Source organism: Symphodus melops (assembly GCF_947650265.1).
Source record: "Symphodus melops genome assembly, chromosome: 11".
NCBI classification, from domain to species: Eukaryota; Metazoa; Chordata; class Actinopteri; order Labriformes; family Labridae; genus Symphodus; species Symphodus melops.
Window position 1 is genome coordinate 13,830,723 of NC_136701.1, and position 16,641 is coordinate 13,847,363.

The window sequence follows — 16,641 nt, forward strand, 5'->3', positions numbered from 1 at the left end:
CAGCATGTGAAGGCAGCTGAAATTATTCTATCAGGATTTTCTCTGGTCTTTCTGCTGGTCATGGATTTTTCTGTCTACCTCCTGACTCTGTTTTCTCTCATCTCACCATGCACAGGTAGTACACACATTTTCTGATCCTTATTTTCACCTTCACTTTGTGTTCTAATGGTGATGTTCATATATATATAATGTTGCCTTAATGTAAATAAAATGCTTTAATTTGGATATAAAAAGGAAAACAATATAATATGGTGAGTTAATGCATTAGTTTTGGATGGACTGGTCACAAATGTTGGGCACATACAAGTTGTGATGAGGGTTTTCTATATGGAAAAACATCTTACATTTATTTTCATAAAAAAGTAAAGATAGGATAGGATCTGCATTTTTTTTAATCTTGTTACCTCATAAATCTACTTAGCTCATGAAACTTAAAATATGTCAGTGAAAGCCAGTGGAAAAATCTCCTGGTAAAAATGTATTATATTTTGTCTTCATTTTATGACTTAGATATTTCCATAAAAACACAACAATTGTTAAATTGCTTAATCTTCGAACAGTTTCAAGAAGGTAATTTGCTTTAAAGTTAACCATAATGTTTGTTGTAAATGAACCACTTAAGACAGAGTCAAGAAGAGTTATAACGTTATGCAAATGATGCACCATCATGTCAGACAAATCAATACAATTTAGCATAAATGATGGGATCCTGTCAGCACTCCAGGAAGTTAGCATTGCCCTAGTTCCCTTGGATCAATTGGAATTTTGCCTCACGATTTTGGATTATTCAAACTGTTCTTAATACTGTTAATAGTTATTGATACTACATTTTGTTGAACATTTAATTACACACTATCATTTTTAAAATACAATAGCAATAACTAAAAAGCCAATGTAAGGCTCAATAAGCTACATTAACATGTAGCCACATGCCAGCAACCCGTAATATTCCCTCATTTATAAAACACAAGTCATGAATACTCAAACATTTTTATTTTAGCAAAAATCCTCAAATCTAAAGTCAAACTACATGTATGACTTTATTTAAAAACATAACATAAGCTTAAGAACTATAAAGCTAACATTGTCAATCTTATTTAATAACATGCTATTAACCACCTATTTATTTATTTATTTATTTTTTAACAAGTTTGAAAATGCGGACTCATGCCTGGGATCTAAAAATGAGTTAACATTACCACATGCTACTGCTGTTAGCCGAACAATCTGCTTAAGAGGAGGAATGTAATTTTTTTTTAGAAAACTTGTTGGCCACAACCCTTTGAAGCTATACATTTCTATAGTGATTATCAGCATTGTATATAAAAAGAAAACAACAAAAAAAGGAATGAAAGGAAGCTGTTGATATTTTTCAAAAAAGATTCACCGCACACAAGAGGCCTGAAAAATGTCTTATTTTTATTTAAGCAACATACTAAACAAAATAACGTGTTTCGCCCACAGGGTTTCATCTGTTATCTGCCTGATATTAGTTTTGGGTTATTTTGTTGCGGGTTGTCTTATGTTTGACTTTGTCGACCTGCTCAGTTTGGCCCACAGATGTCCAAGCCAGGTGGACCAAAGCCAACATCCACCTGTGCATTGTTCTCAGTTGGTGAGAACTGTTGTCCCCTTTCACAGAACGGCATTGTGGGCTAATCCTCTTTCCTATATTAGCTAAATGGTTCTCTATAGCACCCTTCATTCCCACTGCAGATTCAGACACTGGAGTTTCTCACACATCAGCAACACAATACACAACTAAGTAAAATTATCAGCACCTGTTGGCGGGACATGTTTAATGCAGCAGTACAGGGCCAGATCAAGTGTTAGATAATTATTTAATTATCCAGCGATTTACTTTATAGTGACTGAATCAGTGTAATCAAAATAAAATAAAAATCAGTAGATACAGTATCTCTTTATATAACCTACAAATGTGTTTAGACGTATGAATCAGAATCAACAGTGAAGACAGGAAATACCTGAACTAATTACATTTGTGATGGCTTGATAATATGAGTAGTTTCTCTGTTCATTATGTAATAGGCAGTGATGGTACTAAGCTTTTATGGCCATTGATCTAAAAGGCATTATGATCATGGCTGCCATCTTTCTCATATCCAGGCCTGTCGGTTTGATCAGGTATGATCGGCCTGAGGCCTTCAGATTTATAAAATATCTGATTGGCTAATGGACTCTGCTTTTTGGCGTTGACAGTCAGAAAAAAAAGGAAAAATCAATTAGTAAGTACAGCTGAGCAGACATTTATTACACAAACATTTATTGTTGCATAACATTATCACAGAAAACAACAAATGTAAAATGTATTACAAACTCGTCTGATCCCACCCACCAAGGCTCAAACAACATAACAAAAAACTCCAAAACAAATAGGTAGATACACAAAATATAGTTCCTGTACTTTACTTTACACTGCTCATAATTTATTTTCTTTTTAACTGAACAACATTTTGCAAAATGTCTTGCAAAAAAGCCGGAACAGCAGCTATGATGTGGAGACAATGAGAAAATCTATGGCAGCACAATGTTCAACATCACCTAAATCATAAGTCTGAAAAGATGTATTTTCTTTTAAAAGAAGTTTAAGGAACTTATATCCAGACATTTATGTTATCCCAGTTGTCCCAAGGTTGGAGAACACATTAAATTAAAGGATTGCTATTAAAAGACTAATATTTAACTTTTGAACACAAAAAGTGCAGATGAAGGACATGATTGGTAAGCTATTAATAATTATCCTCGCTTGTTATTATCCTCGTTTGTGCAAAGTTCAGCTGCAGAGGACAATTATAAGGGGACCAACTATTAAAAAATGAGAGGAATAAATATTGTTTTATTAACTCATAAAAGCCATGTTGTTGTTTGACACAGGGGAGAAGTCTCTGAATAAGAATTTTCATCTCTCTCTCTGCAGCTCAGTGGTGTTATCAGAGCCAATACTCCTGTGATGACACATGCAGAGGTAAGACCACACGGGTAGACTGCCACATATTTGAAGAGAAAATACAGAAGAAATGAAAACATATAGGCTACGAACTTTTAGTTAGTAAGATCACTTCATTGTAAGAGTCCGAAAGGGCTCTGTGGTAAACACTGACAAGCACTTGTTGCTTTATCCTCTCAACACAAACCTCTCCTTTGATCTCAAAAACAGAAAACCATGTTCTTAAAGTAGTAATAATAATTATTTAAATGATATTTTAAGTCATGTGGTTCCCAAACTTACTTGTATCATAGAAAAGCTGAGGACCCACACACAAAAAAGGAAAACAATGCTACTAAAAATTCAACTTAGTTTTTCATTAATTGTGATTGATAGAACCCTGACCATTGATAAATGTCAAACGACACCTTTTTACAAGACAGTGGGTAAACTTGTAAACGCTGTACTCTTATAGAAAGTATCAGCTGGTCCACCAAGGTACACTAAAGGGTTTTGGACCCTCAAACTCTTAATTAGCATAAGAAAAGTGACATTGTTTCTGCTGCTGTTTGTGTTGTTTAGACCCTAGCCGCTGGGCAGCTCAGTTTCCAAGCTGTGGAGGATTACGCCAGTCACCTATTAACATTGTCACCAATAATGTGCATGTCAACAGCGCCCTGCCACCTTTTGACTTCATCGGTCACACCAACACAATCAACATCACAGTGGAAAACAAAGGACACTCTGGTGAGAAGAGCCTAGTTAAATATCATATTTCCTTTGTGGTTTCTTTCCAGATGTTTGTTCGTTTTTGTGGTTTTATATTCATTCTAAGATGATGTATTAACTCCTCCTTTTAGCTCATTTTGGTCTGCCACAGTCAGTTAGACTGACAGGAGGAGCTCTGCCTGGTCTCTACAGAGCAGCCCAGTTTCACTTCCACTGGGGAGGAAACGGGAGGCCAGGGTCAGAGCACACCATAGACGGAGAGAGGTTCCCTATGGAAGTATGTACGCAATAGTAGCCAGTGTATGTGTTTTTGGTTTTGAGAAATTCACCATATTCACATGGCAGCCATTTTCCTCTGAAGTCTTGCTCAGGGCGGGAAGCTCAAATGCTACTTTAATGTTGTATTACTGTGTTCCAGTCGTATAGGTTGTAAGTGATAACTTTAACACCAGCTAAGGAAAAGTGTAAATCAACAGATTAGAAAATGTGTTGTTTAACTTAAAACGTGGCATGAATTCCTCCAGATTGTTACTGCACATTGTCCTTCACATGACCTGTACACTCAAGAACCCTAAAACAACCATGATGCTAATATATACACTCTATACAGAGGCCACTGTTATGCTGCAACATAATAGATTTATGTAGCCTGTACATACTGTAGGACCACTTATCCCAGCTAATATTGTAAGCAGGTGGCTGAATGCTAACAATAACTGTTATGTGTCTAAAACAAAAATGATTTCCCTTTTAATTATGCATGTTATTGGTTCAATCTGCCTTCAATCTAGAGGCAGTAAATTAATAAAGATTAGGAAAAACAATGACTGCGGATCTGACAGAAAGTTAACCAAAGTTTAATAGAACATTTTTGACCACAGATCTGACTCAATTTTAAATGAAAAAACAACTTTTCATGAAAAATCTACTGTATTGTTTTAGTCCAGTTTTTTAAGTTTACTATTTGCCCTTATTTTAAAAATTCCAAAATTGCCTGTGTAGGCTGTTGGATGATTTGGATTTCCCACTTCCCAAAGGAATTATTTATTTGAAATAATAATAATAATAAATATATGTGGGGAAATATTGAAATACTTAAGTGTTTATTATTTTGATATGTGTGATTTAAGTTTTGATGGCCTTGGAATGTTTCTTTTCTTTCAATTTGGACATATTGATTTATATGAGTTTGTGTTTTTCTGCTACACCATATTCTGCTGTTTTGGGGTTTTTCAGCTGCATATAGTCCACATCAAAGAGCCATACGGCTCTCTGGCAGAGGCGGAACATGACATGGCCGGTATCGCTCTGCTTGCCTTCCTGTTTGAGGTATAAAAATGACAATCATTTATCTTCATTACTTATTTTTCATACATTAAAAAGATCTTTTCGTAGGCTTATGGTATTATGTCTACTGTTATTCTTCTCAGGAAAAAACGGATGATCATCCTCATTTGGATGCAGTGATAGCTGCTTTGGGCCGCGTACAGAACAATGGTGTGATATTTATCTTAATTGATAACATAAATTATATGATATTTGAGGGCCTTTAAGAATAAGTTCAGATTTTAAGTTTTGCATATAATTGGCAGTAATCAAACACCTCTCCCTTCTTCCTGTACTCAGGCAGCAGAACAGTGATCCCAAACTTTCGACTCAGTGAAATCATCCCATCAGCGAAGGAGCTCCACAGTTATTACCGTTACGTGGGCTCCATGACAACTCCAGGGTGTGAACAGGCGGTGGCCTGGACAGTGTTTCACACGACCCTGCCCATCAGCAGCAGACAGGTGACCGTTTGAAGGCTCTGGGTTGGCTCGATGACGACAAAAACTTCCTGGTTCTGAATTCTAAGAAGAGAGAATAAAACATTGCTATTAAATATCATTATCTTAAACTTTCAAACTGACTTTGAAAAAGAGGATATCAACACTGAAAGCATTTGAGCATCTCTAAGTAATTTACACAATTAAAAAAAGAAAAGACAAAACAAAAAAGTTTAATATGGTGATTTTTTTAACCCCATTGGATAAAAGAAACTTTTTCTGAATACAGGTTTTATGTTGCAGGCTCATTTTTTAAGTTTAAATGTAAAGAAAGAAGAGTCATGACAGAAACTTTGAGCTCTGTTTAAGTTGTACAATCACTCACTATTTCTTCCACTCTCCTCTTCAGCTGGATGCAATCACTCGGCAGTGTCGGTTCTGGACGGGTCAGCCCATGACAGACATCTTTAGACCCACGCAGCCTCTGGACGGCAGAGTTGTGTACAGGTCCAGTGCGAGTGCAGCTCTGACAAGTGTGATCCAGCTGTGTGTGTGTGTTTTCTCAGTCATGCTCTGGACAATGGTCTGATACACTGACTGCATGTAACACCTGATCTGAGAGTTTAACTCCACTCTGTGTGTGAAAGCAACTTATACATGATAAAACAAAAATCTATTAATTATGTGCATGGTAATTCATTGTACAAAATGACATATGTTATTGTGCAAATTAAATGTTTGTTGTCTTTTAGCTGTTTTCTGACAAGCATAAAGTGAAATTACTCTGTAAAAGAAGTTAGTTACCTTAGCATCAAACTGTGATAAATCCATTAAGTTCCCTCAATTTCCTGATGATGTCCAAACCTTCCTAAGATAATAAAATGTCTATCACCAGTGTTGCTTTGTATTTAGTGCTCTTCAGCAAATTTTAGCACGCGAGCACACTTAATTGTAAAAATGTTAACATTTTCACATTTTCTAAACATGTCATTGAGAGCTTGTCAGCACGCTGTTAGCATTTAGCCCAAGGTGCCCAAGTAAAGCCTGACACAGCTGCCAGCTTGTTAACACGACTCTATGATCATGTTTCATTTCTAGACCACCTGTTGAGGTCAGCGATAAAGAAATCAGCCGACAAGGGAGTTTTGCTGTCCTGCAACATATTGGGAGATGGGATTTAGTTTTCAAGAGGAGTACATTCTCCATATGTTATCATGACGTTACAAAAACTATGCTTTTCCCTTCATGTTTGTTTAATAGTCATATCGGTGTCATAAATAAGTATAAAATAAGAGGTTTAGAAAAAGGTTTTGTCCATTTTGGATGGGCTGGGGGTGTTTAAGTAGACATACGTCCATAGATTTTATTTGACTTCTTTTTCCTGATATAACAAAAGACATTTTTGTTGATTTCTCGAAGTCTAAAAACGTACCTCCCTCGTTATGTTGGGAAAAGAACAGCGCTGGTTTTCCCATGGTAACTAATTCATTTCTCAAAATCTCGAGAAAATGATTCGAGATCTTTGACCCTTTTAAATACCCAACAGGATGCTCTGCAAACAACCAACATAAATTAATGCAAACTATGGTGATATGACCAACAAATACATAACATCACACGAATGTAGAATAACTTACGAGACTCTGAAGATACTATATATGGAATGAAACAGTTGGCCTTATATAATGAATAATACCACGGATTGATTTTAATTTCCATATAACTTGAGACTGATTTTCTGTGGACATTTTAAAACTTTGACCTTAAGAAAATTAATATTCTTTAACCTTTTTATTACATTGTGTTCAGCTCAATGGTTGATGGTTGAGTTAAATTAACTGTACATTTTACAAGGTTTCTCTTCCCTGAAAAGTTTTTCTGCAGCGCACCAACTTCAGTGTGTTTAGCTTTTAACTACCTCTCATAATGTTTGAATGTATGTGTAAATCAGTCTAATGGATCAGGCTGTAACAACTCTTTGAGAGACATTTATTTTCTTTGAATTAGCCAAGAAGTTTGTGAAATGACTGAGGAGGATTAACAATCAAAACACCCCTTTGCTACGCACAGAGATGTTCTCATGAAGAAAGGCAACAAGGTTTTTAAAAGTTAGACTGAAATGTAATACTTGTCTTAATTTAAGGAGTAAACCTGATGCTAAAATGTGAGGAATCACTGGGTCTGTTTCTTCAGCCAGCTCCTCAGGTGTTCAACTTGAGCAGTAACACTACTCTTGGCTGTGCCTCCGGGGGCGCTGTACTGCTCCACACTGCTTCTATAGTCCCACACTGAGGAGACATCTCTCTCAAACAGAGGGCTGAAATTATAGAAGAGACACAAAGGAGAGAAAGTGAGACTTCCTTCAATAAACTACTGTTCTACTGATCCTGCATGGAACATAAATTAACAATATGAGGTTAAGGCTTTTAGGTTTCATGTGTGCATGTCAATGAGAAGAAGACAGAAGAGTCACCTTAAAGCACTCAGGTCTTCCACAGTGAGTTGGTTCAGGGCAATGTTTTTGGATTCAGCTGCAAACACAGCTTTACCAGAGACACCATGAGCTTCTCTGAAGGGCATCTGCAACATAAAAAAACACAGGTGAAAGCTGTAATACAACTAAATGAATTAAGTGCATTTGTCTTTTTTTGTGTTCTTGTATGACATGACCAAAAAAAGTACATTTTCTTATTTATTTTTAATTTTAAAAAATGTAATACTGGTTATATTCGTCAAGAAAAAGTGGATCTGAAATCCTTTCAATAAGAACGATGTCTCTACAAAGGTTAAACCATTCCTTTATCAATGGAGGTTCAACAAAGAACCAAGAAGGTATTATTGTCTTCTTTGTCACAGTTGAGCCAGCAAAGATAATTTTCTCGCAGGCCAGTCTGGTTTCATCCCTGAGAGCAAAACCTTATTAAATAACAGCAGCTGTTTGGGAACTGGCAATATCAGGATAATTTTAAGACATTTAGTCACCTTAGACCAAAGGGTGGAAACTGAAGGACATTCCCAGAAAACATGGAGGTATGTACTGTACCAACCACATCAAGATTACATTTAGTGCATTTTGGATTGTCTATAAGCTTCTTTTTAAGCGCTTAAAAGCGCTTTTCTGTTGCATAATATTTATGTACAAATTTAAAGTGAATGGTATGTGGTCAACCCCAGAATTTTGGCACTTTTAAAGAATTAAATGGTTGTACATAGTAGACACTAGTCCTGTAGTTGTTTTTTGGGGGTTAATCCAAGTGTCCATTAGATGAGAGGATAAAGATATATCCCATGGAACCCTTAGGGAGGGAATATAGATCCTTGAGCTACTAGAAAGAAAGCAGTCCATCTCTGCTGTACAAATCTTTGAATCTATGGACTTCCCCATCGGCCCAGCTTTTATTGTAAAATAAGCAATCCATCTGTTTTTGGACTTCTATCCAAAATGATGCAGAGGTTAATAAATGCTAAGGTAATTTTTAATCATTTATTGTTGGTCAATAGCTTTGTATACAGATGTTACTGCCACTCCTGATTTACTATATTCTCATGATATAAACTGCACAGACTTCTATTTTATTTTTAATCAAACTCCTATAGTGTCTATTTCTTTAAGTTACTATTTTCATAAACATTAAAACAGAGCAGACATGACTCACCCCCTTCCTCACAAGGTAGTAGGCAAGGTCAGTCGCCAACATGTCGGGACTGAGGGCTGCCTCCATCACGCTCTGGTTGATCTGAAACAGGAGAAGGACACGCAATTTCAGCCAGTTGGTCTTTTGAGTTTAGTACAAAGTCATATTTTTGCAACATGACATGTTGGTAGAGCTGGTTGTCCTTCAGACATAATTCTGGTAGTACAAACCAAAAAGTTCTTCCAAAAGGAACAGCCGGAGGCCTGTGAATGTGTGTGAATGTGGTGAAATGAAAGGCTCTTTATCCCATCAGTGTATGAATGTTGTTTACAGTATACTGTATGTTCGAAATTGACAGCTAATGTGAATGCGCTTTAGTCCTTTTAACATTTTTACACACAAAAAGTATGAAGAATCTAGTTTTGAACCACAGGTCAAAAATCTATCCACTTTATTAATACATTAGTGTCAGCTCAATAACAGTCTCAGAAATAAAAATCTGTCTTTACCTCTTTTCTCAGTAAAACATCTTCCTACTGAACAACACTCAAATTCAAGTAAGAGTAAGAAATTCACAATTTGTCCTCCTTTATTACAAGGGAACCAAAGCTTCAAGCATCGACATGTTAGAATAGTGTGTGCAGTCAGTGATGGGAAATTCCTTCATGTTTCTGTAAAAGACAATGGCACCATTTGTTTTGGAACACAAACACAATGACATTACAAGTTCAGGACGACCAATCAGAACATTTTTAAAGTCATATTGTTTTCCCCTTATAGACCAGGTGCTGTTTTACTTTTTAAATATAAATAGTTCATTTAATCGCTGACCTTTAGAGTTGATATGACCCCAGTTGTGACCTGCAGCACAGCATGAACAGTATCATAGCAGTCAAACATGGCCTCCTTATCCTCCTGAGGAAGGAAGACAGAAAACTGTGTTGAAAACAAATATCCACAAATGAAATAAACAGCCTTATCATGTGAAAGCAATGAGACACTTTATAACCTGCAGGTCTTTGTTGTAGGTGCTGGGCAGACCCTTCAGCGTCATCATGAACCCTGCACACTGAAATATGAAAAAAATATAGAATAATTAAAGAACTTCAGAAACTGCAACAAGACATACTATAGACAAGAAAAGCCTGTGAAGTGTGTCAAAGCACAGCAAGTCTGCATGTACAAAAAGGTACTTGAGTAAAGCTCGAACTGAAAAACAGCCAGACTTTCAACCTGTGGGTTGCCAGGAGGAAGATCATAGAAGGACCGTTAACTTCTTAAGGAAACATACATGCCATACTCCTGTTTTCATTAACGGGGAGAGTGTATGGGAAATGTGATTTTTTCTTATGATAAGTTGGTTGCAATTACGATATATCAAAAAGAAAAATGTTTAAGTCTACAAGCAATTTCACGTGAGCATTTTCTTTTATTATCCGACCAAATGAAAGGTTTGAGGTGAAGCATTAAAATTAAGAAAATAATTATAAAAGAAGAAAAGCATCTCTTTATAAAGACTTCTTACGCTGCCAAAGGCACGGCCTGCTTTACTCCTGATCAGCTCCAGACTGTCAGCGTTCTTCTTCTGAGGCATTAGACTGCTGCCTGTGCTACAAACATACACAAACACAAACGGAAGTATGGGTGAAAATTGAATTGAATAAAAAGCAAACTTGTGCCTCTCTTGTATAAAAAGTGACAGGGCTTAATAAAAAAAAGTAAAACAATTAAATCAGTTTATAAAATAATACATAATTTTACATTTAAATGAGGATAATAAAATCAATCTTCATGTTTAAGCAAAGGTATTCAAAATGCTGTTTTTTTCATGTACTTTTATTAGTTTATTGTCAACCAACTCCACTGCAAAAAAAGTCTACTTCACTCCCATATTCTGATGGATGTTTTGTAAACATGGAGTTAGAGCGCACTCTGCTGGATAAATGACATTGAGACAACATTGCTGAATAACCCCACCCATTGTGTTTCTAGCTGGAAAAGAGCCACAGTGTGAACTCTGACCCAGGACATCAGCTTGAATGACTTTATTATGTTTTAAGGTATTGTTGTCGTTCCCACATGAACATTTCTACAGAGTTACAAAACAGGGACTAAGTCAAAGTTTGGCCGTCTTGAGAACATGTGCAGAAAAAACATAATTTATCAAGGCATACTAAAACACAAACTGACCTGTAAGCATCAGAGAGGGTGATGAAAGAGAACTCCTTGGTGCTGTACAGCATCAGGTCCTCCGCCATCTTACTGAGATGAGTCAAACACAACGAAGCCCAGAACAAGAACTCCACTGAAGAAACACAAAAATACATCCAAACATATTATCTCTGAGACAAGAAAATGTAAACAGATTTTCATTATTGTTTCCACATAAGACAGACGTTTACATACCAACAAAGTCCCTCTGGCCTGTGGCATCCATACTGTTTAGACTGATGCTGTCAAAGTCCAATTCTACAGAACCAGACGAGGAGACATTGAATGGCTCAGTTAATAAAAATGCATCCTTTGTATAAAAACAAGACCCATGTAAATAGTATATAAATGACATATGAAACAAAAGTGCTATTAAACACTATTAAAAGGATAATAATAAACTTTTGTGCAGTAGCCCAACCTTTCCTCAGCAGTTCTCTGTCGATGTCAAATGGTGTCCCAGCGATGGCACCACTAAAACAAGAAGAGTTATTGATATTGACAGTCCTGTCTGTGGGTGAAAACCTTTGTCAGTGTGTTCACAGCCTACCTGCCAAGAGGTAAAACATTAGCTCTTTTCTTGATCTCCTTAAGACGGTCAACATCTCGGCTCAAAGCGACAGCGTGACTGGAAGTGTTTCAACCAGTGATAGGGAAAAAATAAGAAACCAAGACTAATGTAAAAAAAATCATATTCTAATACAGAAAAAAAAGAAGGAGTGCAGTGAATTTTCCATTCGTTATACGTTTACCTGAGGATCCAGTGGCTCCATCTGATTGGCTGAGCTCTCTGCATGTGGGTGTAACCAGGAAACAGTACATCGATTTCACTGAGAGAGAAAGGAGAAAAAAGGCAATGCATTTATTTATTTTTTAAAGCCCAGTAACCAACAGCCATGTGTGTTTATGAGTACTGGTGTGTATTATATGTGGCATACGCTGCTGCCCGTTCCACCATGGAAGATATGAGCTGTAGAGCGTTGTCTATCAAGGTCGAGATGGCATCTCGCAGCCACAGCCTCATGTCGGTCACAACCTGTTAATTAATCACACACACACTTTACACTTAAAAGTCTTTATAAGGATGAGACACATCACCTGCTGTAACTAGTATTGAGTCATCATGTTTTCGATTTTGAGAAGAGAAACCTGGTCATTTCTGCTCCTGCCCGTGTGCAGCTTCCCTGCAGGTGCACCAATCAGCTCCTGAAAAGAAATGCACAATGTGAAAAACTTAAATGATCTAGGCTGGGTTTCTGAATGATTTTTCTCTTGAATTCCCCATGTGATGTTTACATTCAAAAGAAAATTATGTTGGGGTTTTTTTACCCTCAAAGGTTCAGACTCTTAATACTTTTAAACTCCCTAAACATTGTCTCTGATGCTCAGGAATATTGGGTTTGAATAGAAACATAGTGTTTGGTTTTTGTTGTTTTTTTTGCTTTTGGGACTTTTTAGAGTCTTTATTGGAGTGACAGGACAGTGGATAGAGTCAGAAATCAGGGAGAGAGTAAGTGGGGAATGATTGGTGAGGTCAGATTTGATCAAACCTGGGCCACCTGCTAAGCCTACAGCCTTTGTACATCGTGAGTGTAATCTTACCACTAGGCACCCAATATGATTTGCTTGTTTTAAAATTCTTTATATATCTCCAATTTGGTTGAACTGAACAACATATTAGCAGGAAATTTTTCACAAAAGCAGAAAAATAAAGATTTTATGTAAAATTGTGTGGCTGTAGGGCGCTTAGGTAGGACCATATATAATAAGCGACAAGGCTCATACACATTGTAATAAACAAACGTGTCAGCCAGTGCAACACAGTGGCTCACAAATTGGATTCAAATAGCCGAGGTATCATCGTGGAGATCCATGAGAAAGAAATATAAGATTTCTTTGTGGGATGACTGAACAACGTTAAGCTAAAATGAGAAACTGATAACTTCTGGTTGTAAAGATTTAGGTATTCAATATTGTTAGACTTTTTGGATTGTAGGGTGACAATATTTAATGTCTATAAAATGTACTTCGATTACAAACTGAATCCTATTCTCACTGTTTGGCCATAATTCTAATTACTTATGTTATTATTCTTACAAAGCTTAACTGGGAGACACATTAATTACATGTTTCACAAGGCAGGACAAGCAGTAACATGCAACCCATTGTTATTTTCAAAACTGAAATGGAACATTACAATAACTATAACATTCCCAAGATATTTGCATACAAAAAAATTGCAAACATACAAAAATATAAAATGTACAAAAAAACGAACGAACAACAAAGCTCAAATATACTTCAATAATATAAACTAAATTAAATTATATTAAATATTTATTGGAGGACTTGTGCCTAAAAATGCCTCTTATAACAAAACACTAGCTGTTGAATGAACCTTGACCTTTCATCTGTGAAATACCTTCTTTTTTTTTTTTACTATTGCTGAGTTCTGAAAAAAAAAAAAATAAATCACTCTCACAGTAAGCCTGCGCTCGTTGGCAGTATGGATGTCTTCATCTCCAGGTTTGATTACAAAAGCATCTTGGCTCCATTCTTCAGAAATCTAGAGGTTAAAAAAAGACTTTATTTAGTGGAGAAATATAGAGGGTGCAATTGTCTGTTTGAAATAATCATTCAGTGATGTGTATAAACTGTGATGCGTAGTTGTACTTTATTTTGATTGACAAACATTGTCTTCTAGTTGGAGGTCAGGTAGCACTCGCCATTAAATATAACTACTAAATATCAAATTAAAAAATTCTGTTGTGCTTCTCTATTTTAGATGATGTGTTGTCAAAGGTTACAACAGAAACTATTTGGTTTGAGAGGGCCTTCTTAAAAACTGATATGCCTCTGTTGGGGTGGGCATCAGAGGCACTGCCCTGAAATGGTTTAAATCATACCTCATGGACTTTCTCTGTTGGGATAGCCAAGTCGAGGTCTTCCACCTCTAGGCTTTTGGGGTTTCCTCATGGTTATGTATGTTTTATTACTGTTTCATGCTTTGTTTCGTTTGTCTTTTACTGATATCGTCTCTGTCCTATCATTAACACTTTGTTGTTTTTTTACACCCTGTTTTGGAAAGGTGCTATATAAATAATGTTGATTATTATGTTGGTAAAAGAATTGCAATGTTTAGCAGCTGTCAACTGTTACATGACATTAAAACTGACCTGCACAAAATCAGGATTACAGAGAAACGTAATAGGGCGTTATCTTTTTAATCTGATCTTTCTCATTTGTTAATTATCATCTAGGCAATGACGCACATACCCATAATGCAGCGGTACTGCACTTCCTGACAAGCATGTGTGAGAGAACTTTCGATCAGAAAATATTAAAATCACACAGCTTACTCAGCAAAGTGTCAGCTTACGTGGCAGTGAAGTTTAAGTGCGTCTCTTGATGCTGTGCGAAGCTGTGTGTATGTGAATTCACCTGATTCAGCCCTTCTACAATCCGGTTCATTTCATCCGTGGTGACCAGCTTTGCCCTTTCCAGAGCTTTCACATAGGCCTTGCTCCCCCTGATATCAGCATCCCACATCCTCTTGTCATATGCGATGGATGCATTAAACTTCTCCATGATAGGATCCGTGTCTCCAACGAAACGCCCTCCCCAAAGTTTACTTCCCTGAAGAGCAGCAGAGACAGAGTTACAATTATGTGAGTATATAATTTAATAATACATATTATCGTAAGTGTGACCACATTTGGTTGCAGATATTCAGCTCAACAGAGGGAATGATCCTGGTTTGACAGCTTACTTGAAGCGTAGCGTGCAGCTGAGTGCTAAAATAAATACACGTGGAGGCCAGATCAGGGACGAAGACAAAAAGTTATCCCTACCTCTGTGCTTGCCATGATGGTAGTCAACAACCTGGGTCCACACCGGGTTATATCTGATGAAATGTTTTGTCTGATGGTACGCTGAATGGAAATTATCAACTCAGTTTCAGTCCTCACGATTTGAGAAAGGGGCGAAGTGCTCCGTACAAATCTGTGTGTATCACTTTAAAATACGTCACTGAACGCGTCTCTACGTACGTTACGTAATGCGTGAACTGAATTGTAACACTTATTTCACTCCTGTCAGGAATATCACCACCATAACAGCATTTTTCTCTGAGTCACAACTGTACAGCTAAGGGTATAGGGGGTTTCTTCAACAAGGGGCACTTTTAGACATGTGAAAGTCTCATATTTGCCTAATTTCCCTTGTAACGAGGTACAAGAAAGGAGGAACTTCCGTTCCGTCACAAAAATGTGACAATTTTGGACATACACTATATTTAGACCCTTTATGAACAAATGTAACGACTGCTAAACGTAATGCAATTGTATTTACGTTTTGCATAATGACATCCAAATGACTAATCACAACTAGTTTTGCCTGTTTACATAATTTTAATTTTTTTTGTAGTATGCCATTAATAAAATGAAACAAGGGCCAAATGGCACAGCGCACTTTTACCAAAATCTGACATGTAATGCTGGATTAGGTCAATATTGTGATGAAATAAATAGATTGTACACAATTAAAGTCTAAGTAAAGTGTGATCTAACACATTGTGTCTAATAAGTGTTTAATGTATGGTTTGAACTTTTTGAATATTTAAAAATAATGTGCAGTTTTTGAAATGACAGGGTATCTTAAACTGAAAACAGCTAAAACATAATGTGAAATATATCAACAGAAATATGATCTATGAGTTGGTACACTGAGGTTTAAGCAATAAATAAAAGAAAAGTAATTTCATTGATTAATGGTAAAAGATTCTCTCTCTTTTTTAAATCAAATTAGTATTTTAGGTCACGGCCATGTCATCCGCTTGACTTTGAACCATGCTCTTATCCCATCAGCATGGCGTTTTCCATGGCCAGCTTCCAAAAAGTTCAGAGTAACTTTCTTTCATATGGCATGACAGTTTAAAGATAATAATTGTTCCTCTATTATTGTTCATCATACTGAAGCAGTGACATGTTGTTCCTTGAGGGAAGTAAGACCTTTTTATACATAAACCCAAATAGCTAAAGTGTCATGGCAGAAAGAGGAGCTGAAAGAGCAGGCTGAAATGACACTTTTCTTGATATATCAGCAGTGTAAAGTGAAGCCTGTTTGTCTGAATCCCAAAATTGAACTGCTTGGATTTTACTGCTATATTTGCGGCACAAGTCCTCTGCAAATGTGTTCTCAGGTCAAACTCATCCTCCCTGACATTTCCCTTTAGACCACAGAGAACAATGTACTGGTCAAAGGCGTGAATATAGACAGTGGAACCTGTACAGTTGCTCTTGGGGTCTGTGGTTAGCTCTGACAACCAGAGGTCTGTGGTTGGCAGCAAAATCTA

The 16,641-nt window shown here is 36.7% G+C and overlaps 2 protein-coding genes across 2 annotated transcripts; one reads left to right on the plus strand and one right to left on the minus strand.

Moving 5' to 3' along the window:
• The first annotated feature begins 4 nt into the window (after positions 1–4).
• On the plus strand, positions 5–6,510 carry ca4c (carbonic anhydrase IV c). The gene is made up of 8 exons (XM_079355924.1): positions 5–115; positions 2,939–2,986; positions 3,530–3,694; positions 3,808–3,953; positions 4,913–5,005; positions 5,107–5,173; positions 5,303–5,466; positions 5,852–6,510. Exons 1-8 carry the CDS (start codon positions 61–63, stop codon positions 6,029–6,031), a joined length of 918 nt encoding a protein of 305 aa, XP_079212050.1. The 5' UTR covers positions 5–60; the 3' UTR covers positions 6,032–6,510.
• Positions 6,511–7,414: 904 nt separating this feature from the next.
• asl (argininosuccinate lyase) lies at positions 7,415–15,324 on the minus strand. Its single transcript, XM_079356498.1, has 16 exons — positions 15,140–15,324; positions 14,730–14,924; positions 13,771–13,854; positions 12,438–12,494; positions 12,227–12,324; positions 12,041–12,118; positions 11,839–11,916; positions 11,710–11,762; positions 11,484–11,546; positions 11,268–11,382; positions 10,603–10,687; positions 10,087–10,146; positions 9,909–9,992; positions 9,099–9,179; positions 7,916–8,022; positions 7,415–7,759 (listed from the first exon to the last, which is right to left on the minus strand). Exons 1-16 carry the CDS (start codon positions 15,152–15,154, stop codon positions 7,615–7,617), a joined length of 1,398 nt encoding a protein of 465 aa, XP_079212624.1. The 5' UTR covers positions 15,155–15,324; the 3' UTR covers positions 7,415–7,614.
• Positions 15,325–16,641: the final 1,317 nt, after the last annotated feature.

Excerpts from the sequence above, each read along its gene's own strand:
- ca4c (XM_079355924.1), top strand. The coding sequence starts at position 61 with ATGGATTTTTCTGTCTACCTCCTGACTCTGTTTTCTCTCATCTCACCA. Across the intron at positions 2,987-3,529 it reads CTGTGATGACACATGCAGAG|ACCCTAGCCGCTGGGCAGCT; the intron begins GTAAGACCACAC and ends TGTGTTGTTTAG. Across the intron at positions 5,467-5,851 it reads TGCCCATCAGCAGCAGACAG|CTGGATGCAATCACTCGGCA; the intron begins GTGACCGTTTGA and ends TCTCCTCTTCAG.
- asl (XM_079356498.1), bottom strand. Across the intron at positions 10,688-11,267 it reads ACCCTCTCTGATGCTTACAG|CACAGGCAGCAGTCTAATGC; the intron begins GTCAGTTTGTGT and ends GTATGTTTGTAG. Across the intron at positions 7,760-7,915 it reads GAAGACCTGAGTGCTTTAAG|CCCTCTGTTTGAGAGAGATG; the intron begins GTGACTCTTCTG and ends CTATAATTTCAG.